This window comes from Mustela nigripes, chromosome 10, assembly GCF_022355385.1.
Source record: "Mustela nigripes isolate SB6536 chromosome 10, MUSNIG.SB6536, whole genome shotgun sequence".
Classification (NCBI taxonomy): domain Eukaryota; kingdom Metazoa; phylum Chordata; class Mammalia; order Carnivora; family Mustelidae; genus Mustela; species Mustela nigripes.
In genome coordinates, this window is record NC_081566.1 from 5,907,536 (window position 1) to 5,931,525 (window position 23,990).

At 40.7% G+C, this 23,990-nt stretch overlaps 1 protein-coding gene across 2 annotated transcripts in view; it reads left to right on the forward strand.

Annotated features, from left to right (window-relative positions):
• FMN2 (formin 2) overlaps positions 1-23,990 on the forward strand; it is a 373,618-nt gene that overhangs the window by 186,786 nt on the left and 162,842 nt on the right. For both annotated transcript variants that reach the window (XM_059412485.1, XM_059412486.1), the window contains exon 8: positions 17,555-17,616. In XM_059412485.1, coding sequence (XP_059268468.1) covers positions 17,555-17,616 — 62 coding nt within the window. The remainder of the gene's footprint in view (positions 1-17,554; positions 17,617-23,990) is intronic.

Genomic DNA, 23,990 nt, shown 5'->3' on the forward strand with positions numbered 1-23,990 from the left:
TACATAGATGTTTGGCAGAAAACATACATTTAAGAATATTGAGCTCATTTAAATGAAACCCAAATATTCCTTTAAATCTGAACAGGCTTGACTATGTTTTGAAGTTTGGAGATGTTTAGAAGAGTTTAAAAATGGCAATTGTGTTCGTTTACTTCTAACTCAGATTCACTCTGGCAGGTTCCTGAACCCTAATCCCAATTATGGTATCTGTATGTTACCATGTTGCTTTCTCAGTGCCCTATTTTAGGTTTAACTTGGAATGATGCAAACAGACAGTTGGGTCTTCTGGTCTCCCTGCTGCATTGGAAACTGGCTGTAAACAGTGCAAACTAGCAAGGAGAGCGTCTGTGGTCCTTATCTCATCCATTATCTCTGGAATGAAAGATTCCCATCATCTGTTGCATGTAGTGAAAGGTCTGGGTGTCACAAGGAAATGACATCAGTTTTCTAGCATCTGTGATACCCTCGAGTAGTAATTTCAGAATACTTAGCAAAAGGCTTACATTGTTGAAATATGATGTAGTCTGGGGAGTTGACTTCTCGTCTCAATCTCTAACTCTTTTATGCTGTGCCAGAAAGGAATTCTCCAAGACAGGATGAGTTTTCCTTTGTGGTAGCCCGGCTAGTGACGATGATATATACCTACTCCCCTCTTTCCTCAGAGGAGAGGAGAATGCGGAGGAGATGTGATATTCTCTGGGAAATCTAGGAATAGGAAATTGCTTCTTCTTGAACAATGAGGTTCGTGATTTCAGCTGAGAGTACTTTGAGTGTTTTGGCCAAGTCTTTTGGCCACCACTAACCATTGCCCCTACACAGATGGAGTCAGATGGACTCTGTATACTTTGAAAGGAAGGAACAAGCAAAAATACAAAGGAATCTTTAAGTATGGGGATTGGTGAAATTTGAAGTCTGCGCTGTTTTGTTTTGTTTTCATGGTTGCCTTTTTAGTGGGACCATTTATGTATAAGAGAAAAGGAAAAGACATGAGCGAATTATGTGATGGTGGAAAAAGGTTCTCCTGGTCAGTCGAACCAACAGGTCTGAGAATGTGGAGAGAGTTTCTAAATGTTAGTTCAGTTCTTTGGGTGGAGCCTTAAAGGAACATCTATTCTTCACAGAGCACTCTCATTTGGAACCGTGATGTGTATGTAGTTGTGGGAGAAAAACTTGCAACTTGTATTACAGGACGGAGGAGAAGTGTGGTGGAAATTCGTGGTGCCCAGGGTATGTTAAACCTCTTCTCCCACCAGTGGCTTCCATCTAAAGCTTTGCTAAGTGGCGATGCCCCCGCTCTGTTTCACTGTTTGCACATACTGCCTTTCGTCGAGGGATGTCAGGAAGGTCTGGCCATGAAAATAGCTTTCTTTAATTAAAAATTTCTTATAAGCCATAGAAGAGAAAAATAGATGCATTTTGCTCAATTAAATCAAAATTTGTGAGGCATTGGGGTTGCAGAAGTGCTGACATCGCTGGATATTTAAAGTACTAGATGAGGAAGGGCTGGGGTGGGTAGGAAACGCAATAACTAATAGTTTTCCTTGGTCCGGCCATGACCCTGAGCAGTGGGCGGTCATTGCTGGACTCTAGAGAATGGGCAGTGTGGTGGCAGAACAGCAGATAGGAGGAGGAAATTTCCTCCAACAGTGGCCTCACCACTCACCAGACAGTACCGAAGTTTAATTAAGGCTCGGAAGTCTGAGTGGGTGAGTTAGAGCAGAGGCAGCTCCGACTTAATGTTTGAAAAGTTTCTGTTTTACTTAGAAGCAACTTTTGTTTGTTCAAAGACCATCAGAGACATCAGAATATTTGGAACTCCTCCCGGTATTTAACTGATCTCTCTCTCATTCCTGGCAACGAAACGTTACGCTAATCCTCTGCCACAAATATATACATCAAAAGAGAAGAAAGAAAAACCTTCATTAATTGAACAAATGACAAAATATGACTCAACACACACATAAACTAGTGCGTCACATTTTCGTATGTATTAACTACATGTTGAGCTAAGTAAACCACAGAATTATTATTAGGGGAACATATGTCTTGTATATTTTAGATTTTTCATATTTTTAAGTTTTTGGCAAAATAGTCATGAGACAGAAGTTGTTAGTCAAGTCATGTCTGTGGTACAATGAAAGGAATTACCATAACATGTCACTTCTTGGCATGAAGCTCTCATATTCTCAGTCATAGATTATAAAGTTCACAACTAAATTTTCTTCATTCTTTGATAAATTTTTCATTTTCAGTGACTAAACTTCTTGATTCCTTTCCCTACCTCAACATGTCTGCCCGTATATAACTGCTAATACGTAATATACTGAGGAAGCCGTGTAAGTGCACATTGAAGTAAAAATTTTTTTTAAGATTTATTTATTTGACAGAGAGTGATGTCACAATTAGGCAGAGAGGCAGGCAGAGAGAGAGAGGAGGAAGCAGGCTCCCCACTGAGCATAGAGCCTGATGTGGGGCTCGATCCCAGGACCCTGGGATCATGACTTGAGCCAAAGACAGAGGCCCAACCCACTGAGCCACCCAGGCACCCCTGAAGTAAAATATTTTAAAAAATATATTTTTTTAAAACCACATTTATAATCTTTGTGTTTCCAAATTCAAGCTTTCTTTTCAGGGTTTCTTTTGAAGGCAGACGTATTTGAGGAATTATGCCCCCAAAAGTATGATGAATATTATCTGTGTGGAAGTGATTTTAGCGTAAGGCATTTTAAACTTCTGATAGATTGTGTAATGTTGGAGCCATGTGTATGCGTGCACTCAAATAAAATTTAACAGTGTCCCCCTTTTACAGCCTGTGTTAGAAAACGGTGGCAAATGTGACCAGAGTTAGGGTCCTATTTCCAGGGAGACTTACTAAACTCTATTTCAGAAGAGCATAAATGTTTACCTAAGCAAGAAGGTGAAGTACGTTATGCCCAATAAAGGACATTTTGCGGTGTGGGTTTACGGAAAACATTCAACAGACAGTGATCTTTTAGACAAAGTACAGTGTGTTGTTTGAAACTCTTCGCTCATCTGTACACTATGCTTAAAATAAACACTCTCTGGGAATATGCCAGTGTTCCCCCCACCTTTTTTATTCCACACCCTAGATTTTGTCACCTGCCAAAGTCAAATAAATCTTATCTAAACAATTGAGATAAGCCTTGAGTTGTACCCAGTACGGTCAAATCAACAAACCTCTTCAAAACCAGAAATGAAATACAATACCGCTAGGTTAAACAGTCTACAATGGCAATCATGTTTGCATTTAAAGATTTTATTCCAAAAGGATTACAGGCTCGGTATCCGTTTTTTTTCCCGCTTGCCCAGACAAGAAGGCGACATACTCAGTCAAACAAAATGCATTTGTTCTCTAACAATGTAACTTGTGCAGCTCTTATAAACAAGGCCCATAGGTGTACGAAGCCTCTGACTTAATCAGTAACTTATGTCATTATCCTGGTATAAGCAAGCCTGCCTGAGAGGCACCCGTGGCGGATGGAGTATCAGAGTTATTTTTTTTTCCAGCAAGAAAGCCTTCCTTGGGGCGCCTGGGTGGCTCAGTGGGTTAAAGCCTCTGCCTTCGGCTCAGGTCATGATCCCAGGTCCTGGGATCGAGCCCCGAGTCGGGCTCTCTGCTCAGCGGGGAGCCTGCTTCCCCCTCTCTCTCTGCCTGCCTCTCAGCCTACTGTCAAATAGATAAATAAAATCTTAAAAAAAAAAAAAAAAAAAAAAAGCAAGCAAGCAAGAAAGACTTTCTTTAGCCCAAGTACAAAAATGTGTAGAATTCTGGCATTTTATTTGTGCCTTACAAAAAATCCCCACCAGGTTAAACAGCCTGAAAAGAGAAGAGTATAAATGGATAGGATTTCTAATTAATAGGCTGTTACAAAAATGCAACTTTCTTCCCTTCTAGGGCGTCCATCATTTTCATTGCTAATAGTACGGTCACTCTTGGAGGGCAGGAAGTGAGTCTCATGTCCCCAGGACCAAGGAGAGGACCTGGCCTAGAGTTAGAACTCGATGAATCTTTATCCAGTGAAGGAGTCAATGATGGTTTCAAGAAGATACCGTTTACTTTGCAGATGAATACAAACATTTTGTAATTCCTTCATCACTTTTTGATATTTAAAAGCTTGCTTCTGAAGTGAATGCATTTTGACTTAGGGTTAAATGGTTCCCTTTCAGTGTTACTCTGCTTAATTGGCCTTTTGTTTATGTGTAACAAGTAGTAAACAGATGTTACTGTGTCACACAGCATCATTCAGTGTCACATAGTGTTGACTTCTGTGTACTTCCTGACCGTAGGGGAATGAGGCCGCTGCTCGCTGGTTTGAAAAGAACTCACTGCCCCGCTCAGCTTTAAGCACATCTTCACCTACTAGAATTCAACCTCCAGCACATCTGAGAATTAGCCCAACTGCATAGAGAATTGGGATGTGGATGTACTGCTTTTCTTGTATTTATTTACTTATTTTATTTTTTAAAAAGATTTTATTTTTACTTATTTAACAGAGAGTGAGAGAGATCACAAGTAGGCAGAGAGGCAGGCAGAGGGGCAGAGGAGCAGACTCCCTGCTGAGTAGAGAGCCCGATGCGGGGCTCGATCCCAGGACCCTGAGATCATGACCCTCATGAGCTTAGTCAGAGAGGCTTAACCCACTGAGTCACCCAGGTGCCCAGAAGACCCAAACAACAGTATAAAATATATTTGCCTTCCTCATTTATACGGTTTTGTAAGAGCAATTATTTCTACACATGTGTATACAATATTGAGACATTTAGAGAGAAATAAGAACCTTCCATTTTTGAGTGTCGCCTATGGCAAGGACTGTCTGGCACACAGGAGAGGAATTACCTCTAATCCTGCCAATAACCATCCGAGGCAGCTAGTAGCACCTTATGTACCCAGTTCACATGTGAATAAACTGAGACCCCAATTCCTTGTCACATCTCTCCCAAGAGATGCACACTAGCTAGTCACAGATCCATGTTTTTGGTCCCGGTTTGTGTGAAACCAAAGCACTGAGCTTTAAGGTTCAAGTACTTTGGGGGGAAAAAAAACCCCAAAGCTTTTGAATTATTATTTGAGTAAATTAAAGCCTCTTAATAAATATGTTAATATATAAATCAGTGTCTAGCATGGAAGGAGCAATAATGAAATTTAGCAGTCTTACAAGGAATGGGATGCCACTATTTTAGTTTGGAATCTTTGAAAGAAGGCTCTTGCTATCTTTGCCATTAAATTTATTATGGTCTTTAGATAATCCAGAATTACTTGCAATATTATTCAAGAACTTGTGTGTTTCCCATGTATGTTAAAAATGCGCAGCAGCATGTCTTCTGGCACGTTGCCCACAGTATGGGCATGCCTGGGTGTACGTGTCTGACAAGCCCACGTGCTCAAGCAAGTTTGGTGGTAGGATGTGTAAACATTTCAAATGTACTGTTTCCTTTTACCTTATTAAGTGTGAAATTCAGGTGACTCTGGTACCAAGTGGTTTCCTCTCTGAGAAATGTTAGTTTTTTAACTTGTTAGATGTGTTTGGTTAAATTAAGCCAAGCAAAACCCAAACACAATCTTTAGAATTGCTTGACTGCCTCGTTAGGAATTTTTGGTTAAATAATCATTTTGACAGTTTTTTTTTTTTTTTTTTTTAAGTAAGTCCCCAGGTGTGCGGATTTTCACTTGAGGATTAACCCATCACTCTTTCCTTCTAAAGGATTCTTAATTCCATTGTCATCAGGTTGCACAGCGACATGCTGTCACCAAAGGTTTCTATGCTTTACTGAATTTCAAATAAAAACTCAAGGACAACGATGCGAGGCATTTTCTACCTAAACTGTTTTTCTCCACCTCTTGTTTAACTTTTTCTATTTTCCCGGCAGGACGAATAAAGACAATACTAGAAATTCCTGTTTGCATAAAAACTGGCCATTTGCATCTGTCACAGACTGTAGACATGAAGGAGGAAGGGGACGCTTCTTCCTCTGGAAAGATCTTTGACATCTTTATGACCCTTTATGTGGTTGGTTATGATTGTAGTATTGTTGGCAGCAGATACCACGGCCCATGCCTATATTTGGCTTTTGATTTCCCAGGTGTTGCTGCCTTCGTGGGTTGATGGGACCAAAGCCAGAAATGTATGGTTGGTAGTTACGACTTCTTAAGGTCAGCTGTGATGACTTCTCTCTGAAGGCTCAGTGATGACTTTGTTTTTCACACTGTAAGCTTTTTAAATTTTCTACTCTATTAGGGACACTCTGGTGTGAGTTGTAGCTAAGGCAATAGCCTTGCTCTTGGGCTATTTGAAATCTCCTTGGAGGCAAAGGGGTCATAATTCTCTATGAAAGAGAACACCTGAAAGGTATCAGGTGATTTGTATATATGTTCAAGGGTTCAAACAAGAGGTCCGGGATGTCATTACGAACCATGGGTCTGAGGGAATGTTTCAGAGATAACTGAGGCTGTAGCTTGAAACCGCTGTTTGGTTAGAGGTAGTGCTTTGTCCACATCGCTCACACTTTCCAGCTTCCCCTCCATGGGGAGCTGTGGCAACTGTGTTTCCACATGAGGAACAGGACTTTAAAGACCATAAAAACTTTTTTGTCCCTAACCTTTTGTTCAACTTTCTGAATCAGGATCAGACGATCTCGATTTCATTTAAGGCATTATTTACTCAGATGTCCCCTTCACGGCTGAAAACAACTTCTACTCAGTGGAAATATATTTAGTACTTTTGCCATATTATCAAGTGGCTAATTGTCAAGAATTTAAGCATATTTCAGAGGTCTTTGTTACTACCCTCTAACTAATTGGCTGACATCACTCCCTATAATAGTCTAAAATGAGCCAAACACTTAAGCTTGGGGTGGGGGGGACTAAGTTATAAACAAACATCATGAGTGGCTTCCCCGCCCCCACCTGTCTCTGTGTCCTTCATTTTATTTCCTAATACGTCAGAGTTTTGGGGATTCTGCTCTTAGTTCTCTTTAATTCCACCAGGATCTAGATCCTCTGTTTAAAAATCTCTCTCTTTTCCTCAGCGGTCCTGTGTGTGTTACTGACTCTGGCACTTCTTTGTTCACCCCTGTGTGCGTTCCTCAACATATTGTCACTTTTGCAAAACCTCGAGACAACCACAAATTTAGCTGGGTCAGAAGAGGGAAATAGTTCCATTATGAGGTAAAAGCTTGTAAGAGAAAATAAGCTGAAACAAGTTTCTAGCCCATGGTCTCTCTTCTAGCTTCAGAGACCCCAGAGTTTTAAGACCACTTTTGGGGACGAGACAATACCATGAATGAATTTTGTGACTGCAGAGATCAGTGGGGCGGGGCGTCCGGCCATGCCGGAGTATGACCCGGGAGCTGTGTGTGTGGCAGAATGTGGTCAAAAGGGAGTGTGTGGGATCTCTTCTCAGGAACTGGACAAAATTAATTTTTTCCCCTAGCACTCCTCTGTTATTGGGATATTGGCCTTCCCAAATTGGTTTATTGTTCCTAACGTTTCCTCCTCTTTTGCACATCCTCTTGGGCAGTGCTCTCGTATTTATTTGCCATACCTTGTATTGAATTTTTCTCTTTACGGGACCGTGTATTTAAGTGTGAAAAATCATTGTCTGTTTCCGGTTCGGAGGGTGTGGCTGTAATCCAGGCGACAATTGGGGGTGTCTGCGAACGGGGTGGTAAGAATGACAGTGAAGTCATATTCTGCATGTGCTTGGAAGGTAAAACCAGGAGGATTCGTGAGGTGCTGGCTGTGGAAAGCGAGCAGAAGAAAGGGGTTAAAGATGGCCCGTCTGCCCGATGGAGTCCCCGTCCTTTGGGACAGGGGAGAGTGTGAGCAGAGTGGGTCACCTCCAGAGTTGCAGGTGAGCGAGCTGAGAAGGCTGTCGGCTCCATAAACCAGAGGTTCAGGAAGGAGGTTGGAGGTTACAAGGGAAAATGTTTCGAATCCAGCGAGAGACTGGAGGAGATCGCCAAGGTTGGAGAGTAGAGAGCGGCGAGAAGAGGTAGAGAGATCGAGCCGGAGGATCCTTCAGTAGTAAGAGGTTGGGGAGAGAAGGAGCCGGCGAAGGAGAATGGAGAGTGGGGGGCGTTGCCAGCAGGAGGAGGACGACCATGTGGGATCCTGGGAGCCAAGTTAAGCTTGCATATCTGGAGGAGGGAATTATTCACTATGTCCAGGATGGAGAAATGTGCATTTGGGTTTCACAGGATTGAGCTTCCTGGCGACTCAGTAATCAGAGTGAAAGTGTAGCAGGGCGGGGTTAAGATAAGAACAGAGAAGACTGTGGGGACCGTGGGTATTGGCATAGGAAGACATGGAGGGTGTGTGTGGGTCTGTGTGTGTGTGTGTGTGTGTGTGTGTGTTCCTCCCCTGTGTTCTGATCTCTAGCATCTGTGTTCAGGCATTCTGTAGAAGATTTGATCTTTGTTCTGGCTTAAAAGTGGGAGAGCTGAAAGCTGGTTAGCAGCTGTGAGCCTTCTAATACAGCCTTTTGACTTGGAGTGCAGTGTGTTGTTCTTAACTGGGTACATTATTTGTCGGGGAACCACCAGGGTCTTTTTGTTCTTTCCTCTTGGGGTGGTGAGATTCCCCAGCAACTTCCAGTTTCTGGCCTGGGAGAGGAACGGTGTGTCTGGCAGTTTTCGGGGCGGCAGACTGAGCATGAGAGCCGTCTGGGGGTGGGGGTAGGGGGTGGGGAAGGGGAGTTTCATCTTCAACATCGCAGAACTGCACGTGGGTCCCATGTTTTCCGTGTAGTGCTCTGGCCGACAATTATGCTTGTCCCTCTGCCCAGACACTTTGTTTTAATTTCTCAAGAAAATAAACTTGACCCACTTGGGGAGGGCGTTTTCAGAATGGAGCTGTAACCGATGAGCAGAAACCATTCACCCCAAACCCCTGTTTTCTGGGGCTCCCCTGTTTACCCTTGGCTGGACAGCTGTCCCGTGCTGCGGGTTCCTTGGCCTTCTGAGCTGGTTTTCAGCATTCCCCTGGGCAGCTGGCGGTCGCTTCTTTCGCAGGTCTGCTAAATTAGGTACAACTGTTGCTGTCACCGCCTCTTCTCATCATCCTTATGAATTCATGTTTTGAAAAAGTCTCTTTACTGCGGTTGGAGTGGAGCTTCAGGTGAGAGCAGAACTGGATTCACGTTTTCCTCTGCCCCCCGAGGCAGAGATGCTTCCAGCAAACATCTACATCACAGTTCAAAGAAAACGAAGCCATTTGAAAATGCGATTAGGATTTATACTATTATTTGTTTGCTTTCAAACTGTTACTGCTAGGATCTTTTCCACTTGACGATTGTGTTATTTGTCTGCCCTTTGCACAAGTTCCGCCAGGTGCTTACATGACCGTATAGTTATAAGTTAACGTCTTACCACTTCACCAAACTGTGATACAGGAGCCCAACTCTCCAGATCCCCAAAGTGGTTTTCAGAGCGTTTACAAGAGACAATGCATATTGTCAGATCAAGTGCATAGCAACTACATCCCCCCAACCCTGCAGAAAGGTGAAATCTTTAATTTCATGGAAGTGTACAGTGAGACAAATTTTCCTCACATGCTTCCTTATCCCTGGATTTTATAGTATAATGAAAAGTCACTTGCAATTCCTTAAAGAGATCTTCTAGAAAATTTTGGTTCCCTGTGGCTAGGAGATGATGACAAGATTAGAACTATTTTATTTTTTTTAAGATTTTATTTATTTATTTGACAGAGATGGGGGAAACAGGCTCCCCCCTGAGCAGAGAACACAATGAGGGGCTCAATTCCAGGACCCCGGGATCATGACCTGAGCTGAAGGCAGAGGCTTTAACCCACTGAGCCAACCAGGCGCCCCCCGCCCCGCACTTTTTTAAAAAGATTTTATTTTTTAAGAACGGTTTTAAATGAGAGATGCTTCTGATCGCTGCTGCTTGAGATGAGTTTCTACTTGAACAAAGGTCCTTGTTTTGCTTCTCAGCAGCTTGCAGAGCTGACTTCTCAGCTTTTCCTGTGGCTTCTGAATTTCCAAATGGGGTGGAGATGGTTTCTCTAAGCCCTCACACTCTTTCTTACTATGTCAGTGAGAAGAGGGCATGAACTGTAAGTACAGACCGACTGGCACTTACTCTGTGTTTGAGCTTCTGCTGACTCTGCTTCCTTCCCACATACCTTATCCAAAAATCAGCGTTGATGGTTTCCCTGTGGGTGAGACGTGTTTAGTCTCCCGTGTTCCTATGGGTCCAAGTGAAACTGTCCTTTTTTTTCTTTTTGCTGAGAATGTTTTCAACCTAGCTGGTGTAAGATCTCTCAAAATACTGATTTGGAGAGATACTGGGCAAGCATTTTTCGTATAGGAATTTAAGGGGGCTGTCATAACAATAAACACCACCAGTGTTTTCTGAGTGTTTACCTCATGCATACGCACTATGGCTCTGCTTCGAGGTGTTTGTCTTAAATAACCCCCTGCAAGTATCCTATAGGTCTTTTATTAGGCCCATTTCGCAGATTCTAAACAAATGGAGACTCCCTGTGTTACCCAGACGGAGCCAGCTTGACCCAGAGCCCCACGTGTCCCACTGCTTCCCAGCGCTGTGTGTCCAATGATGATAGGACATTGCATGGTGCTATCTTTGCGTTTTATGTTTCTGCACTATAAGGTCATCCAGCATAAAGCTGTTTCCTTATGAACGGGCAATCAGGCTGAGCTCAAGGAATATTTAGCTTGTCCAGTCAAGTTAAAGGTACAGTTAATTTTCGGGAATTACTGTTTCAACCTGTTGACATTCAACAAAGATTTTTTTCCTAAGCCTCTTGTCTACTGGGTTCTTCGATATATGGTGAAGGACACAACCATGAATTAGGCTTGCACATGTGGTTGTACAGTGTTCTGTCGTGTCTCCGTATGTCTGAAGATCGTGCCTCAGATGAATGCAGTCGCACAGGGCCTCGGAGCCTTTGCCGATGCGGATTGATAGGCTGTGCCTGGGGTCACCTCTCCTGACGCGTGCGCTGCTCCTTTCTGGCAAATCATGACACCACACCATTTCTTCTGTGCCTTCAGAACCTGAGAGAAAAACAGAAACTTGGATAAAATTAGTACATGGTAGAGGATAATAGAGAGCCACAAGTTAAGACTGAGCAACAAAGAGCCATACTTAGCCACTGGTGTGGTGGCAGCCTCTCAGATGGCCTCCACGGATCTGGTGTGAATGCTCTGGTGTGTGGACTGGACTTGGAGACTCAAGATGAATTCTTGGAGATGATGGGATGTCACTGCTAAGATTAGGTCAGGAAGAGAAGGGGGCCTTATCTTGCATGCCCGGTGGGGCTCCTCTGAAGGAAGCCTGCTGTCCACCGTAAGCTTCCCTGTGGAGAGACATTTCTTTCAAGAAACTGAGGCTCAGGTTCAGCCAACAGCCAGTGAGGAGCTGAAGGCTTCAGTCTGAGGAACCCGGTCCTGCCAGCAACCACGTGAGGTTGGGAATGGATCCCCTGGCAGAGCCTTCATAGTAGAAGGTCTCAGCCTTGGCCAACTCCATGATTAAAGTCTTAAGAGAGACCTTGGGGGAAAGGCACTGAGCTAAGCCGCACCTGGATTTCGGACCCGCAGATAATGTTTGTTGATAATATGATAATTTATTTTAAGCCCTAAGCTTTAGTGTAATTTGCCATGCAGAAATGGATAACTAATATTCTTGGTAATAAACACCAGGAGGTTTTCTACTTTTGGGGGGTCTCTACCCTCACTTCAGCAGGTCATGTGAGAAGGAGGGATTAAGGCAAGAAACCACGGGGACTGAAGTAAGTGTTCAGGGCTGATGGAGGGAAGGAGCCATCAAAAGCTGCCTCAGGGCTGTCTCCCCCTAGAGAACAGCTTCAACAAAACAAAACAAGAGTGGAGTAAGTGAAGCACTAACAGTGTTCTGTGGCTTAAAACAGTGCATCCTGTAAGAGTAATTATATCCTACTGAATGACACCTGTAACGCGAACTGTGTCCTCTGGCTACTCAAAATATACGAAACATTTCTGAATTTGGCTAACAGTATTTTGCGAACTTTTGTTTTGCCTGAGTTTCCTCTAACTCAACCTCTTAAAATATGGTCCTTTCCCTTTCATACCCTTTTTTTGATCAGAAGGGCAAGGACTGGATTCTTGTTACGCAGGAATTCAGACAGACGGGTTGCACTCTAGTCTGTTGTGTGATCTAAAGTCGTGGTGAGTTAGAATCAGCACCATGTCCCACATTGCTGGTGTCGAAGAGGGCAGTGTTAACAGCAGAGAGGGAGTGTGCAGGGAATGTGATACAGGCCTGTAACTCTCACCTGTTTGTGTACTGGTGTGTACAATGTCATGTGTGGAGCATACAATCCTTTCCCATCTCAGATCTAGAATTCTCTTTACGTAATGCAATATCTTAAAATCAAAAGGAGATCCTTTTTTTTTTTTTTTTCTGTTAGCAGAGTTCATTTTGATACATTTTCCGTAGCTTAGGTTACATTGATCATTTGCGTTCTAAAATAGACTTTCACTCTTCACTCTGTAACATTGTGGTTTAACGAGAAATGTGCTGGGAATCAGCAAGTGTGTGCCAGCGGAGTTCATGAATTAAAGAACTATTTATGCTCTTAACTTCTGATTATTGAAAGCAAATGTTTAATCCTGAACCTAATTTTAATCTAACACATTGCCAGCCCTGTCTCCAGTTTCTAACCAGTGTGTTCACAGATAATACATGTTTTGAAATTAATTACATGAATTATTCCAAGGCTTCTTGAATTATCCTTCTTACTCTAAAGTTGCTTATTTTCTCCACATGATGAACATATGCTACAGACAAAAGTCATCATCCCACTTGATAAAAGTCTCAGAGAAGCTTAGATCAACCGTACACAGCCTGTTGGTAGAAAAACCAGAAAGGGTATCATGTTCTTTTACTTAATTATCACATCCTTGGCATTTTATAAAAGTTTAAGCTTAAAAATAAAACAAAAATGCTATCCATTTTGGTCTGGAGTGATTATTAACACACGGTCCTTTATAGGTTGTTTAAAGAGAGTGTTAAAAACCTCCATATGTTCTAATCCTGAAAAGTCTGTGTACTTTACAAATAAATTAATGATCTCTTAACATGCAAAAGAGAATTTCCACTCAACATCTTCTTAGTCCTTACACTCTTCTACATAAAAATAGAACAGGTGTTTCTTGGCTAAATTCAAAGTAACAAATTCATGTATATCTTATGGGGAAACCATGAAAACTGCTTGGTAAACCTGTCGGGGAATGTCTGGGTAGGAAGTGTGAGGAGTCCCAGGCGATGATGGCTGCTCCCAAAATTCTTACAGCAGAGAGGAAGAAATGAGTGTGAAGTAGTTGGTCTCTTATCTGAAGTATAATCCCATTAGCACCCAGTTGAATGTTAGGGAAAAAAGTAATCTGAAAGTTTTATCACTGAGTATCCTCCCAAATTTGGGGTTTATTTGTGTTCTGAAATCTGCGTCTTATGCCTAACGGTTTAAATGCCAAGTAAAGGAGACAAGAGTATGATCAACGATACCCTGTAGTCGTAAGCCAGGTTGCCATTCAGTTGTGGTAGTTCATCGTTTAGGTGAGAGCACACCCCTTCGTAGATACAGGTGGAATTTTTCTGTTTGGTTTATGAGGGCACAAAACACAAATTGGACCCCCCCAAAAAAAATAAAGAAAAGAAAGAAAGAAACTTTAACCTCGAGTTAGATAATAAAGCATCTTAGAGCCAGAAGGGTTGAACTGTTGTGAAAACTTGAAGAGGGAAATATCATTAACCAACCACATGCTAGATCCGTTTACTTGCTCCTGCCTTTGGTCCCTACGAAACCCAAAATCTTGCCAGTATTTTCTTTGATTTCCTTTTCCCCTCACCTCGTCCCCCTAAAGAAACTAGAACTTGTCAAGTAACTTACTTGAAGTGATGTGGCTGCGAAGAAAAATGGAAACCCAGTTAAGTTCGATTCCATGTTCTGTGTTCCTTCTCCATCAGTAAACCATCCCCTAAAAATAGTATTGCCTTATGCCCACAATAGCCAAACTATGGAAAGAACCTAGATGTCCATCAACAGATGAATGGATAAAGAAGATGTGGTAGATATACACAATGCAATACTACGCAGCCATCAAAAGAAATGAAATCTTGCCATTTGCAATGACATAGATGGAACTAGAGGGTATCATGCTTAGCAAAATAAGTCAGTTGGAGAAAAACAACTATCATATGATCTCCCTGATATGAGGAAGTGGAGATGCAATGTGGGGGGTGGGGAAAAGAATAAATGAAACAAGATGGGATCGGGAGGGAGACAAACCATAAGAGACTTTTATTAATCTCATAAAACAAACTGAGGGTTGCTTGGGGGGGGGGGGGGGGGGGAGGGGGGGCATTGGGTTATGGACATTGGGGCGGGTATGTGCTATGGTGAGTGCTGTGAAGTGTGTAAACCTGGTGATTCACAGACCTGTACCCCTGGGGCTAATAATACATTATATGTTTACAAACAAAAAATTATTAATAAAAAAATAAAAATAAAAAATAGTATTGCCTTTTGGGGGAAAAGAGAAATTATCACCTTGAAATAATCTCTAGAAATGGTATTTATTTTCCTTTGGGGCACCTGGGTGGCTCAGTTGTTAAGCATTTGCCTTTGGGTCGGGTCATGATCCCAGGGTCCTGGGATTGAGCCCCCTATCAGGCTCCCCGCTCAGTGGGGAGCCTGCTTCTCCCTCTCCCACTCCCCCTGCTTGTGTTCCCTTTCTCACTGTGTCTCTCTCTGCCAAATAAATAAATAAAATCGTAAAAAACAAAACATTTTTCTTTCAAAGAAGGTTGAAACTTGGCACATGGACTCCAGGAATTTGTGAGGTGCTTTTTCCTTGAATCTTTTGCCACCTTTAAAAAATGTATGTGTATTTCTATTTCTATTTCTGTGAATTCCTTAGCATGGCCATACCTAGACATCGGATTGGAGCGGTCTCTGTACATTCAGTCGTCCGCAGGCTTTCAAGGCTGAGTCATTAGGAACATCCACATCTAATTAGTTCCCGTTTCAAGTCAGTGTTTTCTGAGTAACGGTTAACCGGGTGGTAAGCTCGCAGAGTCCCTGAATGACAAGGCACTTGACATATTATTGCGTATCTGAGTGAATGCATCGTTTTATTTCCTTGATTTTAGAATTTTATCAGTTGAAATATATAGATTTTAAGGGAGGGAGCACTAGAAGACACCACTAAATATTTAGTAAGATAGGAATTTTAGTCTAAGTCTCGATCTTTGAAATGCTAAAACGTGCTTTTCAAATTGAGTGCATACAGCACCTCAGTAACTTTGACCGTTCCCAGAAGACTTCTTTGGCCTTGATTTCCCATCGAGAACGCCTCTCATTCCATCCATTCACCCGCCAGTATCTAGTCTTTTCTAATTTCCAGCTACTCAAGCGTGACTATATTGTTCTCTCGAAACTGCGATTCCCATCAAATCGTGTTAGCGTCTCTCAAGTGTAAAGCCACGTGGGAGAAAATTGTGTGGAAAAATAGTAACACTATTTCTTTCCAAGGAGATTTCCGTGTGGATGACTAAAAAGTGAGGTTTCATGGATTAGGAACTTTTGAGGTCTTGCTTAGGACCGTATACCTGCGATTAGGACCATGTGGCATTTATTAAGATGTTCTTTAGTTTCTGACATTGTGTGAGATAAACAGATGAGAAACCGCAGTATACGCACAAAGTTGCAGGTGGGGAGCACCTATAGGAATAACGTGTTTTTAAAACGGTGGATAACATCAGAGGACAATTGTATCTTTTATAAAGAGTTTTGACTTGAGGATAAATGATTTTTTTGTGTCTTTACCTTGTTCCGAGAATGAAATCTTACACTAAGTTGACGACTTGCATTTCTTTCTTTCTTTTCCCATCAATCTTTTGCTGTATTGCTGGAGGAATGTAGAAATACTGGATTATTATCTAATGAATTCCAAAGACAGAGATCTTTGGGCTCACTGCAAGATTTTCTTTAAGGCCTAGACAATGTACAAATCCAAAGGGGTAATTCCACACATGAATTTGCTGTCTTTATTTGGGTTTTATGCATTTTGTTACATAATAGGCATTTTACCTCCAGTGAAAATCCATTTATTAATCCCTTTTAATTAATTTCTGAAATATAGTCAGAAGTTAGTTGGGTTGGTTTTTCGCTTGGAGTCATTAAACAGATTGTGGTATGTTTGCCTTATGTGGTCAAGGAGTGAAAACATTTGAATGAAAATCTTCATCAAATTCTTAGATTGATATTTGAGATGTAACTTGTTGGAAATGGGGAAAGTAGTATTAGGGTGGAAGTATCATATTCTGCTTACTGTGATATTTGTTGGTGAATCTGGGCTCTGTTCCCAGCTCCAAACCGAAATGCTACATTATGTTGGTTAGATATCTCATCCGTCATATGCTTCAATTTCCCACTTGTCCTATTTAATTCCTTCTTGGTATTTTGCCAGAGTCAACTAGACTATGTCTCATGTACTTAAGGCTTTGAGAGAAAAGACAGTGTGAAATGCCTCAATTATCAAAATAAACCTAACCAATTTGTGATTATCTACTTTGTGATTTTTCTCCCAGAAATCTTTGATCCTAGAGGAGTTTAATTGGCTAGTTGGCACAAATCGGAACAGGGCAAACTCACATCATTTCCAGCTAATATATATGTAGGTAATGCAGAATGTTTTTGATTAATTTGTGCCCAAACTGAGTTATAAAACATACTTCAAAATCCAACATACTTCTCAGGCTTAAAGTGCATTTAAGAACATGTACCCCGTTTTTGAATATTCATCCCATTTTTTCCATATATAAGCGTGGGCAGTTTGTATGAGAGGAATGGATTTGGGGCGCCTGCGAGGCTCAGTTGAGCATCCGACTTGATCTGGGCATATTTCACAGTCGTGAGTTTGAGCTTCACGTTGAGTTCCACGCTGGGCGTGAAGCCTATACTTAAAAAGTGGATTTTAAGGGTGCCTCTGTGTTACTCTCAATACCATTGTCAATGCATTGTCCTTTGATCATAACCATGTAAAGAATTATAACAGAAAATGCATCTTTCATTTTTATATTAAGTCCTTCGTTTAGAGATTAAATGTAACCTTTGTCCTAAGTCTAAGAATTGGCAGGTATAAGTATTTATCTCACAAAATGGGATATAGCAGTAATGGGAGTGATTAGCCCCTTTTTCTAGTGTTTAGCAAATTTTTCAAATTCATGCAGTTGGACCTTGAAAGATAGATAGACTCAGAGTTTATCTTTGACCTTTGACTGGGTCATATGCATGGGATTTTGTGTTTGAGGGACAGATGAAAGCTTTACACTTTACCCCTGCTGAAATTCCTCGGACACAGTCTTGGTAGTAGAGTTCAGTGAATGTGTTGAAGGTAGAACACTATTCTGGAGATGATCACTGTTGTTCAAGATGGTCAGACACCTTTTTATAGCTGGCTTAAATGCCAATTTTATCTATTTTCTTTTGTATTTTTTTTTTCCACAGCTGTTGTGAACTTGGACAATTCTGTGGTTGATCTGGAGACCCTTCAAGCTCTCTATGAGAATGTGAGTAATAGAAGGAAATTTATGTGTGAGTATATAATACATATGCAATACTTGCCAGTATGTACATCTAGACTCATTGCCTTAATGTCCTTTAAGAAGAATTGATTTAGGTACACTGAATTTACTTAAGTATAAGTTAGGTAAAATACTTTCTAGGAAACCTACTGGACAAATGTGTGGTCTCATAATTTCAAAGAAGGTGGTTTAGAGCACGCTGTGTGTGAGGTTATTTACAATCCCTCTTTTGATGTATAATAGTCAATACTTAGGTAGAGGTTAATTTGAGCTGAGCACTGTTTAACTAACAGTGTGATCAGAGTTATCAGTTTAACTCTGATTAACTAACTCAGTTAATCTCCCCGAAAACTCTAGATAGGTTCAGTTATTATCTCCATTTTACATATGAGGAATTGAGTCATAGTAAGGTCAGGGGACTCGTTCAAAAATCACACAGCGAATGTGGTATGGCTGGGGTTTAATTCACTCTGGCTCTGTTTCTCTAAACTGAATAGCACTAATTCACATGGTGAGAACGTGATTACCTTATCAGGGCCTTTATAGTGCTTCTGATTATATTTAGGAGAAAGTCTCACTGTGGCCCTGTTTTGTAGCTGGTGTCTTTGAACTCTCGTGCTCTCTCTCTCTCTCTCTTTTTTCCATTTTGTTTCTACTCTTGTCTCTGCCGTACCTGGTATTTAAGCCTCCCTTTGTTTAAGGGGCATGGCCTTGATCCTTGACTTTTCAGCCCCAAGTCAAGGAACTTTCTGGTTCTGGAAAACACATAGTCAATAGGATACAGACTTTCTTCCCTGACTACTCCCTTGGCAACAATGTATTCTTGTATACTTCTCACTCTTGAACTTGGTACTTTTAAAACACATGTATATGGGGTCTCCCCTATGAAGTTTAGACCTTTGTAGGAGAAGATCTTTCTTGTGGTGCCTCACATAGAATCTGTTGGTCACGTGTAAAGTTCGTACCTGGTCAGCATGGTGAACATGGGGGTTCAGTTAGACGGACTCATTAATGGAGACAGAGAGAGGTTTGATGGTTGATTACGTAGTTGTCAGTACATGATGGAAAACTGGAAAAAATAAATATGTATTTAATATATTAGTATAGTAGTGTCCCAGTGAAGTGGGTGTTTAAAATATATCCATTTAGAGGTACAGAGAGTTTTCATTTCTCTTGAATCTTTGAACCAACCCTCCCCCAACCAGGAGAGCCCTGTGGAAGAAATGAGGGAATACCGGGGAAAGTAAGTTCTTCAACACATCATAATGATGTCTGGGGTTGGTATATGGGTGACTCTTTTTCTTACATGTACATATATACAAGTGCTTATGTATATACACAGTTTATATGTGTGTATATACATGTGTTTTGTATATTATATGAAGACATGAATATCTTAATCTGGTATATCCATGTGCAGAAATATATACAGAAAAAATACAGAAATGGGGGACAAGTGTATTTATGAGGAAAGCTTAATTTGGGGTCATTTAGAGTCTTTTATTTGGCAGTTTTTATCCTTTTAGAACAAATTAATTTCATGAAATACAAATTTCTAGCTCTGAATAAACTAGATAGCTACCCAGAATTTGTGTCTAATTTCTCTCTCTCTCTTTTTTTAAGATTTTATTTATTTATTTGACAGAGAAAGAGATCACAAGTAGGCAGAGAGGCAGGCAGAGAGAGAGGAGGAAGCAGGCTCCCTTCTGAGCAGAGAGCCTGATGCGGGGCTTGATCCCAGGACCCCGAGATCATGACCTGATCCGAAGGCAGAGGCTTAACCCCCTGAGCCACCGAGGCACCCCTCTGTCTAATTTCTTATCATCATACTTGTGAAAGTTGAATGAGAATTATGGAACTGGTTAAATTTGTGGTTTTCTTAATGACCCACAGTTCTCAAAATATGAACATTTTAAACCCTCATTACCGTTTTCAAAGTGTCAACCATATTCTTTACATTTAGCAGGTTACAAAAGGGCGACAAAAGTTGTGTGCCATGTAAATTACAGTAAAACCGAACATTTTCCTCAAGGGTCTCAGGGTTCTGCCAAGTAAAGCAGAATAAATACTTGTGTGTCTACAAGCAAACAAGAATTAATGGAGATTACTTTTTAGTTGTAAGACTCAGAATGATACTACTTTACTCACAATCACCATCTTAAAATTCATTTTGGCTTTTGAGACAATCTCAAAGATGCAATAAAGTTGCAAGTTGCAGGTGTGGTACAAAGAACTTTTTTTTTTTTTCATCCTTTGCAAATACATTACCAGCATTAGGCCCCATTATCCCTGAACACTTTGGTGCATATTACCTACAAAGAAGCATACCTTTAACCACAATGTAACCATCAACATTAGGGAATTGGCTTTGATAATATTAATATCATCTAATCCTCAGATCCCAGTCAAGTGTTGCCAGTTGTTGCAATGATGTCCTTTATATTTAGGACATCTTTGAAATCTTGTCATGCTTCCTGGTGTCCTTTCCTTGGACACTTGCCTCTTCTGTGCTTTATATAAGATTATGTATGCATACGTCTTATCTTTCAACTGAACAATAAACTCCTTATTAGTAGGAATTTTATTTTCCATGTTTAGCATACTGGTTTGTATATAATATTCATAATAATTACTAATTAAAGAGTAAGCTGTTTTTGTTCTTGTTGTGATTTTATAATTGAGGGAGTGAAAATTGTTTATATCACCATATTTGATGTATTTTTTAAAAAGATCAATGTAAATGTGGTGATTTCAGAAATATTTCTTCAAAGATTCAGAATTATTGTATAAATAGTTAACCATTACCAGTCCAGAAATATTTCATTAGATTATGTGTGATTTTTCAAATAATGGTTTTGAATTAAAATAGTAATGTTCGGTCATAGGGCAAACTGAGCATTTTTGTTTCCTTTGCGTTGATGTAATTTTGGAGATTACTACCTCAAGAGCCCCTTGTTGCTGGAGAAATCTTGCCTTTTCTTAGGTTATTTTGAATCTTTTGAGTATCTGTCCAGTGGGTTGACAAGAAGCTTGGGCTTTCTCTTCTCAGTTGATATTGAACAATACGTACTTGAGTGAACTTAAGGCGAACCCAAAACCATAGAAGCAGTTACAGTTTATTTTTTAGTGCACAGTGCAGATAATTTTTTGTATGGTTTTCAGTTGCTGATCGTCTGTATGTTTCCACGTGACTGATACAAACAAGGCAGTGTGCTGTGTGAATGCCGGTCTCTGGTATACCTTGGTGGAAGTCCTTCCTACTTCCTACAGATTCTTCCCAAACTTTTCAACAGTATCATAGCTAGATTCAAATGTGCCAGACTCATTGAGCATGACATGATATAAACATGCTTTTAATACTCTGTCCCTCCTCTCCTACTCCAAATCACACAAGGGCACACCAGAAATTGTAATTCTGATACATGAAACTAGTGAGTGTACTGATCCCTAAAGGACTGGGTTTCTACCTATTTTCATCTACAGAAAGGGGCAGCCCAGCAACCCATGTAGCTTTATTTTTTTATTTTTTTTTAAAGATTTTATTTATTTATTTGACAGAGAGAGAGAGATCACAAATAGGCAGAGAGACAGACAGAGAGAGAGATGAGGAGAAGCAGGCTCCCTGCTGAGCAGAGAGCCCAATGCAGGACTCGATCCCAGGCCCCTGAGATCATGACCTGAGCCGAAGGCAGAGGCTTAACCCACTGAGCCACCCAGGCGCCCCCCCATGTAGCTTTAATAGAAGTTTTATATGTTCTTGATGGTATTTCATGCTGTGGAATGAATGGATGGATGGACGGATGGACGGACTCTTTGTAGCAGAAGCTCAGCACAGTAAAATATTCAGGCTATTTATCACCCCAGCTCCCTTCCCTTGCTCACTACCAGCTTCCTAACTCACTGACACATGGAGATTAAGTCATCTGACTAATATGAGCCAACTTTTCTTCCTTTATCACTACCACCTTCTCTATCTAAAAAAATTCTAGGAGCACCTGGGTGGCTTAGTGGGTTAAAGCCTCTGCCTTCGGCTCAGGTTGTGATCTCAGGGTCTTGGGCCCATATTGGGCTCTCTGCTCAGCAGGGAGCCTGCTTCCCCCTCTCTCTCTGCCTGGCACTCTGTCTACTTGTGATCCCTCTCTCTGTCAAATGAATAAATAAAATCTTTAAAAAATAAAAAAATAAAAAAAAATTCTAGGAATACCTTTGTGTCTTCTGTTCTATCGTGTGAGCTGTTCTCATTCTGTACTTGTTTCTGTCCCTAGCTCTTTTTTCACGGCAGCTCCGATGTCCCTCAAATCTATCTATCAATCATCTACCTATCTATTTAAGATTTTTTAAATTTATTTGACAGAGAGAAAGACAAAGCAGGAACACTAGCAGGAGGAGTGGGAGAGGGAAAGCAGACTTCTGCCCAAGCAGGGAGCCCGATGTGGGACTTGAACCCAGGACTCTGGGATCATGACCTGAGCCAAAGGCAGATGCTTAATGACTGAGCCACCCAGACACCCCAGATGTCCCTCAAATTTAAAAAAGAGAGAGAGAGAGAGAAGGAAAGATAAAAATGTGCAACCACAGATGGGCTCTGAAAACATGTCATCAACAGGGAAAGCATCTCTGAGGAAGGGACATTTGGAGTGACAGTGGGAGTCACCCAAGAAGGAATTGGAATTGTTCGAAGCAGAGAGAACATTGTATGCAAAGATTTGGGAGCAGAAAAGAGGAGTTAGCTCACTGGCAAGAAGAAAACATGTGTGCGTAAATAGATCTGGAAGGAATGGGTTGGAGAAGAGTTGTGGCAGGAGGCAGTGGCTAGGTTCAGCGAGGGGTTTTAGGACCTTTTAAGATAATTGTGGAATTCAAAATTTTTCCCTTTAATTCTGTCAATTTTTGCATCCTATATTTGGACACTTTCTAATTAGACCCGTACACATTTAGATGTATCTTTCTGTATTAATCAGTACAAAATTCTTCCCTCTGCTAATACCAAGTCTTGAAGTTTATTTTAAGTGATACTTAGATGGCCATTCTGCCATTCTGATACTTACTGCTTACCTGGGTTTTCTTGTTTTGTGTACTTCCAACTTACCTGTGTCTTTATATTGGAATTACTTATATTAGAATGTCTTGTAGGTAGTACATATTTTGGTCTTGTTTTTTTTTATCCACTCTGATATAGTCTTTTCCTTCTTGGAACATTTAAATTGTTAACATTTAATATAATAATAGTTATAGTTGGATTTAAGTCTATAATTTTTTGTTTGTCCCTCAGCTGTTGTCCTCTGTTGTGTGTGTGTGTGTGTGTGTGTGTGTGTGTGTGTGTGTGTGTGTTTATTTTTAACTTCTTGCTCTGGGAATTACAAAATACATCTCTAAACTTTGACACCTTGCTTACCTGGAGTAATATTACAAAATGTAGAAACCTCGATGATATCATGTAGGGCTTTTTATTGTCTCTCCTTTATTGTCATGTGAATAACACTTACGAGGTATGTACAACTCCATGAGACACTGGTGTAATTTGTGCTTTAAATGGTAATGTACATTTAAGGGACTTAAATGTAATCTTTCATATTTACTCCCATTTTCTACATTTCTGAAACTCTCCCTTTGTTCTTTTGTTCTTCTTGGTGGGAAGAACATTTAACATGAATCCTAACCTTTTAACAGATTGTTAGGTGTACGATATATGATTGTTATCTATGGAAATGATGTTGCACAGCACATTTCTAGAATTTTTTTTTGTTTTGCATAAATGAAATTTTATGTATGTTGATTGGGAGCTCCCCATTGTCCACTGTCCTCAGCCCCTGGCAACCACCGTTCTATTATTTTCTTCTTTGATACCTCATGCAATTGGTGTCCTACAGTATTTGATCTTCAATGTCAGCCTTATTTAACTTAGTGTAATACCATCAAGGTCCATCCGTGTTGTCACGTATTGTGTGATTTCCTTCATTGTTAAAGGCTAAATATTTTCCACTGTGTGTGTATATATATATAATATACTCACACTCATGCATATATATATTTATATTTATGTATTTACATATCATATTTTTTTAAAAAAATCTGTTCTTCCGTCAGTGGATGTTTGAGTCCTTTTCATATCTTGGCTATTGTGAATAGTACTACCATGAACACAGGAGTGCACCATCCCTTCTGAGAACCTAATTTCAATTCTTTTCGATTCCTGGATTATATGGTAGCTCTCTTTTCAAGTTTCTGAGGGACTACCATACTGCTTTCCATAGCAGCCATACAATTTTGAATTCCAGCTGACAGCGTACAATAGTCCCAGTTTCTCTACACCCTCCTCAACACATTTGTCCTTGTGTTTTGTTTTTTGTTTGTTTTGT